The following is a 14118-nucleotide window of genomic DNA, read 5'->3' as shown; positions in this document are numbered from 1 at the left end:
TAAAGATGGACTAAATTTTTAAAGTGGTATCTGAGATTAGTGTTGTGCATCAAAATTATTTTTGAGATTTTAATTGCATCAATTACGTATCTGAGATTGAAAAAATTGTACCATTTTAGTCTCTGACCCGTTTTTCGTTAACGACGCGCTGACGTGGCTGGATGACGTAGACCTTTGGTGACACATGTCACCTCATGGTTTTGTCACATATAACGGTATGATGACGTGTAATTCAGTGACACGTGGCAAGCTGATGTGGATGGTTATAACACGTGTCACAATGCTATTTTGCCACATATCGGTTTATGACACGTGTTACAATGTTATTTGTCCATGTGTCATCCACTATGTGTTATTACAAATGCACCAAATTGGTCCCTTACTTTGCATCAAATGACTCATTTTAGTCCCTGAAATTGAATGTCGGGCACCAAATTAGTCCTTTCATCAGTTTGTCCTCATTTTTTTTTGTAAATTTAAAATTCTCAATATTTTTTGATACACTTATTTTAATTATATTTTTTATTATACAATTTTTTATAATAAAATTTTTAATTAATAATTTTAACTTGTATCATTATAGCACATATTAGCTAAATCCATAAATTTATTATTACCTCCTGTGTTTATTTGTATCCGTTTTAACATTGTTCAATACATGGTTACAATAAGTGCTTATATTAATTAATAGTGCAATATATGAAAAGGACGCCTAGCTAAATTATAGATAAAATGAATTATTATAATCGACAGTATAAATCTATCTTATTAATTTAGTGAGAAGTCAATTATATGGAAAATCAAACATTCTTAAAACAGTTGGGAATAATGAATTTATATTAGTTAATAAATACCTTATCAAGTATTCTTAAATTATTATTAAGGTGTTAAATATTAAAAAGTTTGTATTAAAAAATATTATTATACTCTTAACTTACACTCTTTACTAAATCAATATCAATATCTCATATAATTCTTTTAATAAAATATTATAGAAAAAAATTTGTATAATTAAAACTAAAATTTTTAAAATATTTTATAAAAATACTTGTATTTAAATAATTTGTGAAAAGATAAAATTAAAATTAGTGTATTTAAAGATATTAAATACGTAAAAATATGATGCTCATCTATCCCATTAAATTTTTTCTCGACATTTATCCCACTCATTTTTTAATATTTTTTTCTTTATCAAATTATTCTAATCCTCAAATTTTTTAGAAATATTGTAATCCTTCTACGTACAAGCCTCTTGATCCCCTCTACTATATATATATAGGGGTGGAAATTTACGTGCAGTCGACTTCACGTGAAATTGATACTTGAGAGTCGTTAAATGAAAATTCAGTCAAATCAGTCAAATTATCTAACGGCTCTCAGTATCAATTTTACGTAAAGTCAATTTCACTTGAGTTTTCACCATATATAGGGTGAATTATGAAAGTGTTTGAATTTTTATTATTTTATTTTTATTTTTAGTCTTTAATTTTTAGAATTTAATAAAAAAAACAAAAAATAAAAATAAAAAATAACATTTTATTTTTTCATTATTTGATTTATATTTTATTTTTTAATATTTTTTGTTTCTAAGATTTTTTTATTTTTTAATATTTTTAGCTTTTAAGATCTTATATACAAAAGAAAAAAATAAAAATAATATCTACCATTCCTATTGGGTAGATGAGCATCATAATTTTGCATATATATATATTTTTTTAAATTAACAATGAGACTCAAACCAACACTTTTAGATTTACCACTGTTATTATTACTATTGTAGTTATTATTATTATTATTCATTTCGTTGTGCATGAGATGAAAAATGGCCAATAATTCTATTTTGCGTACGCTTTATTTCACGCGTCAGAGTGTTAGCTGTCCATTGGTGTGCATTTCAATTTTACGAAGCCAATAGTAAAATAATTCTATCTATTTGACCTTTTTTTAGAGAAATAATTATTTTTATATATTTATTTGTATAAAAAGGCCGTTACTCTGCTCTTGTTGTATATATACACCCAACAAAAGTAATTTTTTTCCTCCTTATATTATAGAAGAGGATTAAAAATCCTAATCAATCTCTTCTTTTAGAAAAAGAAAAATGTATTTGTAGCGGGATAAAACATAAAAGTCTAAGAAAGTGGATGGAATTTTGAATTTGGCATATAAAATAAGAGAAAAAAGGGACCATGGATTCGCTTTGTGTTTTGTGTTTTGGACTTTTAGTCTAAAACTCTAAACTTTGCATTTGGTTTGTGGTATTTTTATTTTATTTAAAGATGAAAAACACACTAATAAGCTTCGAAGTTGTGGAGATGGAGAAATAATATTGAGAGTTTATTTTAGCATCTTTAATGTGTATTGCAAGACTAATTATAACTACGCCAAAAATTGATTAACTATTAATAATTGCTTTTGAAACACTTATTAAATGTACTTTAATAATAGATGAATATTTTTTGGTGGATGGAGAGAGAGTATAAAGTAGTATAGTATGTAGTGTATATATAATTGTAATTAGCTTTTGAAGCGTGGGATGTATTTGTTGGAGAATCCACAACCAAATATGGTTCCATGGTCTCATGTATGTCCCACCAACCAAACTTTGTTAATGCATCTTAATGGAATCATATAATGTGGGCAAATGGGCAATGCCCTTCCCATAAAGCAAAGCAAATTAAAGATGCTACTCCATCTTTCGTTTCTTCACTTTTTCTTTTCTTTAAAAAAAAAAAAAGAAAGAAAAAAAACTAGAAGGAAAATAAAGACAAAAAGAAAAATTAGCAAGACTAGACTGTATTCGAGGTCAACCTGCAATAAACAAAATAGGAGTTCTGGTGGTTGATGAATCCATTCCACCGTAGTAACATGATTTAAGACTCCCTTCTTATATTAACTAATAAATTCGAAACCTATTTGCATTTTTTTGTATGAAAGAAAAATTTTCATTCAAGAAAATAGCCAATTAGCATTTATAAATTGCAGATTATATATTAAATCTGAAATTAAATAAAAAAATAGATAAATTCTATGTTAAATAATGATTTGAGAGGAGGTATAGAATTCGATTACAAAAAATTTTATAAGATAGAAATAGAGTAAATTATAATATCTTTTGTTTCTAATTCTATACAAAAAGAGCCGCACCAAAGAAAAATATTATCTCTTCTTCTCCAAATAGATTAAAAGTTTTGTGAATCCATGGACGAAAAGTTTTCCTCGTTGAATCTTCATTCTAGATCTATAATACCATAACTAAAACATCTATGAAGAGACCAATACACCACAAAGAAAAGAGAACAACAATAAAAAAGTTATATTAGATTTAGATCTGGATCTCAAATCTAGAATTCTGCAAAACAGAAAAATAAAAACACAAAAAAGAACAAGTACAGAATAACAATAAACAAACAGAGAAAAATGAGGAAAGAGAAGGCGGGTGAAAATAAGAAAAGGGTGGTGAAAAGGTGTGGACGACAAAAAGGGTGAAGGTGGTGAAAAGTGTGACTGACAAGAGTAATAGTGAGATAGTAAAAAGAGAAGATGATGGATGGTTAGTGAAGAGGAGAAGGAAAAGAGGAAAAGAAGAGACGGAAGGAGGTTTCAAAGAGGAGGGAAGATTAGAGTAGAGGAGCCGAAGAGCAAAGGAAAAGAGGAGGGTCACCGTAGCCCAGACTGAGGCAGCGGCGGCAGCCCTCAGGAAGCTTCATTCTTGTTCCCTTCGTAGGAGAGAGAGCTATTTGCATCTTTTTGAATCAGTGCAAAATGCGCTATTTTTTGCACAGTTCAATTCTTGTGTAACTTAAACTCAAATATTTTTTGGATGATAAATTTTATAGGAAGTTCTTCTGATATTCCCCATAATAACAAGGTTGAAAACTTTATAAAAACATGTTTTTTTCATTTATTTCATCCCTTCAATTTTTTTGTATGAAAATTTTTTCATAACTATAAAAAATATTTGGATAATCATATATTTTTTATGTAACAAAATGTCTTATTATTTATTATTGCGGTTAACAATAATAGATGAAAACTCGTATCTCTCACTTCATAATCAAGCTATAAAATTTTTTCTTTTGACATTGTCATCAAAAAAGGTAAAAAGTTATTTTTATATCCTTTGTCTGAACAAAAATCTAAAATGTCATATCTTAAGAATAATATGATTATTTAAAAAAAAAAAACCACTATCATATATTATCTATTACTATCTACTAGGGGTGGCAAATAAGATGAAGCTCATTGTGTCGGTTCGCTTAGCTCACCTGATTTGTCCCGTTTAGCTCACACACACCCGTGGACATAGGGCGGGCGAATCCGAATCACGTGTCTAATTCTTTTTTAGCTAAAGTATCCAATTTAACTTCCATTAAAAAAAATATAACTACCTAACACCCATTCACTTCTGATCTTAGTGCTATTGGGCAGCAACAGTGTAGCACTCTCACTTCCTTACTAAAACCACAAACTTAAATCAAATTTCCCTTTCAAATTCCAACCATGTACTAAGTCACCAACTTTGTGACATCCATCTTCTTCTTCTCTCATCTGGCCATCTATAGATCTATCATCAATTCTATTTTTGTTGTCCGTCCTTGTCTTCCTTTTGCTCGACAGTGCTGCGATCTACCTTATTGCCTCGTCTGCTACTCTCGATTATAATTGGTTGCCTTGCTACCATCTTCTCCTTTCCTCTGCTCGTCAATGTTGTCATCTACTTCTCTCCTTGGTGTTGTCGTTTGCTCCTCTCTTCAGTGCTATCCTGTTGTCGCCTGTCTTCTCTTATGCTCATTAGTGCTACATGTAACACCCTACTACACAGAGCTTTACACCTAGGATGTAAAGCAGAGATAGCGAGGTGCTACGACCTATAAAAGTAAAAATATATGTATATAACAAGGATAATATATCTGGGAGCCTTGAAAGAAAAGGGGTACAACGAAAACAAAATCGAAGGTACAACGTTCACGAGAAACGGAAATATAAAAAACTTATACAGAAAACCAGAAGACAGATATAAAAAAAAGTAGAGTTCCAAACGATAGCTATATAATCAAGATCTAGACTCGACCTGCGAAGCAAAGGTCGGCTATATATATATATATGTAATCCCAAAAATAAACCAACAGGTAAATATAAATCCTGTTTCTCCAAGTCAACCTCTAAGAGGGACAAAACATAATATATACAAGATGGAGAATTTATACACATATATAAACATAAACCAAATACAAACACCAAGTCCCAAGATAGTTCTTCGCTTCCAAGAGTCTCAAGAATGCTTAGTACGGTGCCTCGCGTTCTATATCTCAAAACCACAATATATGTATGGAATGAGAACTGGAGGTTCTCAGTATGGTAAAGGTGTCCACGTACATAAGATATAAGGTCACGAGAAAGCCAGAGGCAATCCTAGAACTCCGACACTCAGATTCAAATCTTAGAGTTTATAAATTGAAAACCATAAACATGATAGGTTATCTAAGGTTCATATTTCTAATTCCATTCTAACTTAAGCCCTAATTTCCGCCTTCCTCCGATCCTCCAAAACTCTGGTGTACAGACAAGCAACACAAACAAAGCAAACATAAGTAGGATACAGATACAACAGGTAGCAAATATAGCAGGTAAGCATAATAATCACATAGGCAAGCCCAATTAATACACAATCAAATAAAACACACATATGCATATGATGTATGCTTGCACTATAGCTGATGAGTCTCATATGTCGGTTATATAGCGAACCTGACATGTCCGGTAGCTAACCCGGGCATCGTCCTCTTGAAAACTGGTGAGCGGTACAGTACCACGATCCTCACCTAATGAGCGGTAAACCACCTCGATCCCCACCATTTGCGGGTGGTAAACCACCTCGATCCCTACAGATGTTTTCAATTGGAAAACAGCACACACGTGGGCAGTAAATAACCACGATCCCCACAAAACAATTTTCTTATCAAATATGGTGGGCGGTAAATAACCACGATCCCCACAAAATAATTTCTATATCAAATTAATCCTCATCATCATTCAATTTATTCAACAATTATCAATATCACACCTCCCATTCTGTTCTCAATAATTCACACTCAAAATATAATTATCTTCTTAACTAAATAAAACTCAAAATATAATACTTTTCTTTATAAATTGAAACTCCAACATAATACTTTTCTTAATAAATCAAGTTTCAAAATATAATGCATTTATTTTCTTTCTAAATCGAACTCAAATAATATAATTCTTTTATCCATACTTGTCTGAATAATACTTCAAACTAAATATCCAATTTTTATAAAAATTTTGGCAGTATCTCCTTTAAAATTTGGACTTTGCCACACTTCTCGGGTCCCAACCAAACCACATTTCAAACCCTTTTCAAATTATTTCCAATAAATCAAACCAATTCCAATATCTAAATTATTTTCAACTCTCAATACATTCATTATTCAACAAACACACACACACACACACACACACACACATTCTTCGGATGATATGATGGGTCAATCATTTGCTTCATTGGTTTCAACGGTGGCTGCTGCGGAATCTGCTATTGGGTTAGGAAACAGCCGGAAACTCGAGAGGGTCACCTTTGGAAGCATTTGCCGGTAACCAAAGCGTCACGACATAAAAAAAAAAAAAGGAAGGAGTCCATAAACCAACCCGGAAACGAAACTAAGTTCGGAAAGAGTCCATCCCCGCCTTTATTGAGAAGAAAGAGAGATTAAGGTTGGACATCCATCGCTGCCGTGATGACGCAGTTGAGTGTTCATTCGACCTACCCGGCCGATCAAACACACGCACACGCACACACACACACACACACACATAACTCAACCAATCCTCAATCTTTCATCATCAATACTCACATTCATCAATAATCATTCACCAACACCCACGAACAACTTTAATTAACATAATTCCTACAACCAACTCAACAAAATTATCATTCATCAACTCATTCGCAATATAATTCCACATTTCCATCAAAGTTTCTAGCATTAACATATTCCCACGTTTTCAACGTATCATATGGTCATATGTTTTCACAAAACATTATATATTATCTACGAGAAACCTAAATCATGCCTTGACCGATTCCTCCCTAAACTCATAACACCTCAAAAACCTCTCCTTTCACAAGCTCCAAGTTTTCAAACATCAATTCCTCAAGCTTAATCACCCGGATTTCGTTCTAAACCGCCCAATTGAACTCCAAATCAACAATAACACAATCTAATTCACATAATATCACTATAATCATCATAAGGTTCACTAATTCAATAATTCACAAGGGTTCAACAGTTCTTTACCTTACCCGTGGATGAAATGGACAAAGTCCAACACTATCCACAAGCTAATTCAACCCTAGAACATCAAAATCACTTAATCTCTCAAAATCAAAATCTTAAAATTTGAAATTAGGGAAGAGTGTCTGAGTAAGAAATTGCTATATTCTTAGCAAATTGATCCATGGATTTTGTAGAGAATTCCAAGACGAATATGTGGCCGCAAACGGCTCGTCAATCAGAGTTCCGGATTGAAAGTTATGGACGATTGAATTTCGGAAATGGGTTACGCACGTTAACTCTCTTCTTTGGCGTGCTTCAACTGAAGTAATGAGGAAGAAAACGGGCTGAGTCATGTTTATATAAGCGGGCCTTGGGCCCGGTTTAGGTCCGGTCCAACCGATTTGACCCGTTGGCCTAATTTTAGGCCAAAATATTTAAAATTAATGTCAAAATTTGTATTTTAATTATTTCTTCTATTCTAAACTAGAAAATTTAATTTTCTAATTTTTTTAAATAATAATTAATTTATTGACTAATTATTTATTAATTTCGCGGGTTTTACACCACAGCTTGCCTTGCTACCTCATGTACCACTATGCTCTAATTTGCTACCCTGCTACTGTATAAATTATGACTGTTTTTGGCTGATTTTCTTTGATTACCAAATATTTTCGCTCGAAGTCAGCCTGCAATAAACAAAATAGGAGTTCTGGTGGTTAATGAATCCATTCCACCGTAGTAACATGATTTAAGACTCCCTTCTTATATTAACTAATAAATTCGCAACCCTATTTGCATTTTTTTGTATGAAAGAAAAATTTTCATTCAAGAAAATAGCCAAATAGCATTTATAAATTGCAGAGTATATATTAAATCTGAAATTAAATAAGAAAATAGATAAATTCTATGTTAGATAATAATTTGAGAGGAGGTATAGAATTCGATTACAAAAAATTTTATAAAATAGAAATAGAGGTAAATTACAATTTCTTTTGTTTCTAATTCTACACAGAAAGAGTCGTAACATAGAAAAATATTATCTCTTCTTCTCCTAATAGATTTAAAAGCTTTGCGAATATGAAAATATTTTCATGGACAAAAAGTTTTTCTCATTGAATTTTTATCCTAGATCTATAATACCATAACTAAAACACCTATGAAGAGACCAATACATCACAAAGACGAGAGAACAACCATAAAAAAATTATATTAGATCTAGTTCTAGATCTCAGATCTAGAACTCTGCAAAACAGAAAAAAAAACACAAAAAAGAATAAATACAGAACAACAGCAAACAAACAGAGAGAAAGGAGGAAAGAGAAGGCGGGTGAAAAGAAAAGGGTGGTGAAAAGGTGTGGACGGCAGAAAGAGTGAAGGTGATGAAAAGTGTGACTGACGAGAGTGATAGTGAGATAGTGAAAAGGGAAGATGATGGATGGTTAGTGAGGAGAAGGAAAAGAGGAAAAGAAGAGACGGAAGGAGGTTTCAAGGAGGAGGGAAGATCGGAGTAGAGGAGCCGAAGAGCAGAGGAAAGGAGGAGGGTCACCATAGTCCAGATTGAGGCAACGACGGCAGCTCTCAGGAAGCTTCATTCTTGTTCTCTTTGCGGGAGAGAGAGCTATTTGCATCTTTTTGAATCAGTGCAAGATGCACTATTTTTTGCACAGTTAAGTTCTTGTGTAACTTAAATTCAAATTTTTTTGGATGATAGATTTCATACGAAGTTCTTCTGATATTCTCCATAGTAACAAGGTTGAAAACTTTATAAAAATATGTTTTTTTCACTTATTCCATCACTTCAATTTTTTTGTATGAAAATTTTTTTCATAACTATAAAAAATATTTGGATAATCATGTATATTTTATGTAACAAAATATCTTATTATTAATTATTGCGGTTAACAATAATAGATGAAAACTCGTATCTATCACTTCATAATCAAGCTATGAAAATTTTTCTTTTGATATTGCATCAAGAAAGGTAAAAAGTTATTTTTATATCCTTTGTCTGAACAAAAATCTAAAATGTCATATCATGATTAATTTTTTTTTAAAAAAAAATCTCTACTATATATTATCTCTTACTATCTACTAGGGGTGGCAAATAAGATGAAGCTCATTGTGTCGGTTCGCTTAACTCACCTGATTTACCCCGTTTAGCTCACAGACACTCTGGACATGGGGCGGGTGAATCCAAATCACGTACCTAATTCTTTTTTTTAGCTAAAGTATCTAATCTAACTCCCATTAAAAAAATATAACCTCCTAACACCCATTCACTTCTGATCTTAGTGCCATTGGGCAGCAACAGTGTAGCACTCTCACTTCCTTACTAAAACCACAAGCTTAAATTAATTTTCCCTTTCAAGTTCCAACCATGCACCAAGTCACCAACTCTACGACATCCATCTTCTTCTTCTCTAATCTGGCCATCTATAGATCCACCATCAACTCTATGTTTGTTGTCCGTCCTTGTCTTCTCTTTTGTTCGACAGTGCTGCGATCTACCCTATTACCTCATCTACTACTCTCTACTATAATTGGTTGCCTTGCTACCATTTTCTCCTTTTCTCTATTCGTCAATGTTGTCATCTACTTCTCTCCTTGGTGTTGTTGTTTGCTCCTCTCTTCAGTGCTACCCTATTGTCGCCTGTCTTCTCTTATGCTCGTCAGTGCTATAGCTTGCCTTGCTACCTCATGTACCACTATGCTCTAATTTGCTACCTTGCTATTGTCTTCTACTCTTCTCATTGCTATCGCTACTCCTATTTTTAGTGTCATTTTCTTCTTCACTCCTCAATGCTGCGGTTAGAAAGTGTTTTTATATATTTTTTAGAAAAATATAGTTTGTGACACCAGCCTACTATAAGGCGATGTGAGCGAGAGTTTATAGCTCGTTCAGTAAGCGGGGCAGGTGGGCTTATGGTGGAGCAGGACGCACTATAAGAAAAACACTGAGTACTATCGAAAAAACAAATAAAATCTGACGGCATACATCCCGCTGGTAACCAGTTACCGTCAGATTTTTTCGTCTGATAGTAATTACCGTCGGATTCTACGATGGATTACCTACCCAAAAAATCATGTGGTTACCATCGAATTTTTCGACGGTAACGTTGGCGCCACAATATCTTGTTTTCCACACTATTACCATCGAATTACGCCCTCGGTAAATCCGACGGCAATGTCAAATTTTTTTAAAATATTGTGAAGCAATTTTTTTCTTTTTAATTTTAATTTTTTATTTAAATTTATTTTTCACACAATTAATGGTCAAATTCTAAATAATAAAAATCAATTATGTAATATTAAATATCAAATGTTCAAATAAATTAAAAGTCAAATAAATCAAATACAATGAAATAGTAAAACAAAACCCTAATCACTAAAGATCCAGGTAGTCGTCGTCATTCCCGTGGTCCTGCTGAGGCAGTGGAGAAGGCGGTGATGTCTATGTCCCACCAGTAATGCCGCTGTCACTGACGCGCATCTGAGCCTGATACACCGCCATCTGCTGCTCCATTCGCTAAAGTCGCTCCAGCTGCTTCCCTCCACTCCAACCTAAGCTCACTCATGTCTGTCACGCATGTGAGGATATTCTGATACCTCTCCCGAATCTCGTTCAGCTCCTGAGCCTATTCGTGAAGGCTCCGAGTGAGCTCCTGTACCTGCAGTCTCAAATCAATGACTTCCTCGGGATCAACGGCTCGACTGGTGGCAGAGGCGGACGTTGGCCTCAATGTGGAGGTGCGGAGGCTGCTGGCAAAGAACGACTCCAGTCCGTATATGTGATTCTTGTACGGCGCTAAGGTGATCTCGTGCTAAACTGCATCGGGATCGATGACTGAAGCAGTAGAGCCACTGACATCCTCCCCACTTTGATGAGATTCTTGAGTTGCAGCCTCCAGTCTCTGCGTATAGGACTCTTGTGTAACACATGTTATTATGATTAGGACGACAACTGTACAGTTAATTGAAAATTTTATATCACAAGATCATATGTTTACTCACATAATGATCCGTAGACTGCTGATAAGCAAATCTCTCTTTATTCTCTTTCAAAGTGTGGGTGTACTTGAAGGTCTCCACTAATGTCGCATCGCGATCCAACGACTTCGACTACACATATTGCTTGAAACAATATGTTAGGATGCCTACTAATGATATGTCAAAGAATATAACTAAGTTAATAATAAAATTAGAGAAGCCACATACCAGCCTGGCCTTAGTCTTCATGAAGGTCGATAAGCCGCCGATATACTTGGACGACTTGACCGATACCCTGTTAGCTCTGTTTGTGAGACGCCGATGCCTGAACCCCTCATCGGTCTCCCAGTGAACGTACAGAGCCTTCTTGATTTCCGGGCAAAGCCAGGAAGTGAGGTGGTCACGCCTCTCATGTACATCCTCCAACATCTGTTGTAGCTGCTTACCCATTTGATGGTCGTATATCTTCCTGATGAGGTCATCATGCTCTTGTCCCATATAAAGTTCACCAGCACAAAGAAACTTTAAAATTATTTGATCAAAATATATCGTGTTCAACAAAATAAAAGATATAAACTTAGTTAATAAGGTTTGACTATATTAAGTTTTTACTGTCTACTTCTAAAACCATCGCTCTTTGGTTGCAGAGGAGATTTTCTTCTAGCTCAGCCATGGATGGTCGTACATTAACTTGACGACGTTGGTCATCTCCTGAGTACATGCGTTGTTATTTGGCGCAAACCTATCAATAATTCACAAACAAACTAATATGGCAATATAAATTAAAACTTCAGAAGCAAATAACCATAATATATAGAGATTTTTTTTAGAAATTTTGGCAGAGTTTCATCTATAACTGGAATGTGCCACAAACTCTATCCATAAACAATTAACTAAAACAACACCAATTGTCAATAATCAATAAACAACAATCAATAATCAAGAAGCAACATTCATAAATCCATTAAACTAGAATCAATAATAAAAAATCACTAATCAATAATCAAGAATCACTAATCACGATATATCAAACACTTTCAGCAGTTCAAGCCTATAACCCTAAATCCACTAAAACTATAATCAATAATCAAGAATCATTAATCACAAATTATCAAAAACTTTCAGCATATAAAAGACTTAAAGTAGTACTTACTCATTCTGCCATCAGGCCAAATCGTCATCCATACAATGGGAGGTGGTGGAGGTGCATCAGCTGGCTGGTTTCTGTGAGAGAATTCCGATGCCACGATCTCCATCGCTTGAGGTGGTGTCGCCAAGACAATGGGCTACTGAGCGGATGGAGGCGGCGTTGTCGCCGTAGACGCAGGAACGTAGTTGTGGTTAGGCACCATGATGAATCGCTGTTCCGATGCACCCGCAACTTGTGACGTCACCGGGGTAGTCAAATTAGAGGGAGAGAATCCAGAATTTCCAGGGATATCAACAGAAATCCTCCCTTTACCACAGTTACGACCACAACCACGATGACTAGGCTGATCCGCAACATCCTATATGTCGTCATGTCTGCAAAAAATAAACCAATTAGAAATTCAGAACAACAAATCAAACTTATAAATTATAATAACTAGTTTAGAACAACTCAACAATAATAAAACATATTTTAATTAAAATTGAAACAAACAAGTTCAGTACCCTAAGTTCAGAATTTTAGAAAACCTGAAGTTCAACATAAGTTCAGTACCCTAAGTTCAGAACTAAATAAGGAACAAAAATCATAATATGTTCTAATTAAAATTGAAACCAAACAAGTTCAGTACCCTAAGTTCAGAATTTTAGATAACCTTAAGTTTAAAACAAGTTCAGTACCTTAAGTTCAGAACTAAATAAGGAACAAAAATCAGAACATGTTATGATTAAAATTGAAACTAAACAAGTTCAGTACCCTAAGTTTAGAATTTGAGAAAATCCTAAGTTCAAGACAAGTTTAGTACCCTAAGTTCAGAACTAAATAAGGAACCAAAGTCAGAACATGTTCTAATTAAAATCGAAACTAAACAAGTTCAGTACCCTAAATTCAAAATTTTAGATAACCCTAAATTCAAAACAAGTTCAGTACCTTAAGTTCGGAACTAAATAAGGAACAAAAATCAGAACATGTTCTAATTAAAATTGAAACTAAACAAGTTCAGTATTCTAATTTCAGAATTTTAGAAAACTCTAAGTTCAAAACAAGTTCAGTACCCTAAATTCAGAACTAAATAATCAACAATAATTAGAAGTCTCAAAACAGCAAATAAACCGTATAAATTATATCAACAAATCAGAATTTTATAAAACCCTAAGTTCAGAAGCATTACCTGAAAAAGAGCACCAGAGCTGAGAAAAAGAAGCGGCGTAGACGGCGGCAGAAGCAGCGGTATTGGCGACGGCGGCAGCAACGGTAGCAGCTCGTTCAGAATCTGACAGTTACAACGGTGACGACAAAAACAACGAGGAGTGGCTCCCGAAGAGGAGGGGACTGCCAGGGAAATGAAAGGGGTAGAGAGAGAGTGGGAGGCAAAAGGGTTAGAGAGAGAGAGAAAGACGAATTCGAACGAGGGAGAAAAGGGTTCGCAATTTAAATTTACGGCACAGTTACCGTTAGATTTTTTCGCGGATAAATCCGACCCTAAAGGATGTGCCCCATTTTTTTATTTTCACTCCAATTATTACTAACAACTTTACCGTCGAAATCGTAAATTTGTCGAAAATAATTTGACCTGACAAATTTGACACCTAACTCATCGGTAAATTCGCCGGTAAAACCGTGGCTACTATGCAACACTAAATTCAATGGTACTCAGTAGTATTTTTCTTGTAGTGATAATCT

General features: G+C 34.1%; 1 protein-coding gene across 1 annotated transcript in view; it reads right to left on the bottom strand.

The window, feature by feature from the left end:
* Positions 1-10876, bottom strand: part of LOC107607899 — a 13608-nt gene extending 2732 nt beyond the window's left edge. Inside the window, exon 1 of the mRNA XM_016309794.1 lies at positions 10786-10876. Coding sequence (XP_016165280.1) covers positions 10786-10876 — 91 coding nt within the window. The remainder of the gene's footprint in view (positions 1-10785) is intronic.

Source organism: Arachis ipaensis, chromosome B07 (genome assembly GCF_000816755.2).
Source record: "Arachis ipaensis cultivar K30076 chromosome B07, Araip1.1, whole genome shotgun sequence".
NCBI classification, from domain to species: Eukaryota; Viridiplantae; Streptophyta; class Magnoliopsida; order Fabales; family Fabaceae; genus Arachis; species Arachis ipaensis.
Note: the sequence above shows the minus strand (reverse complement) of the source record. Positions and strands in the feature narration are given on the sequence as shown.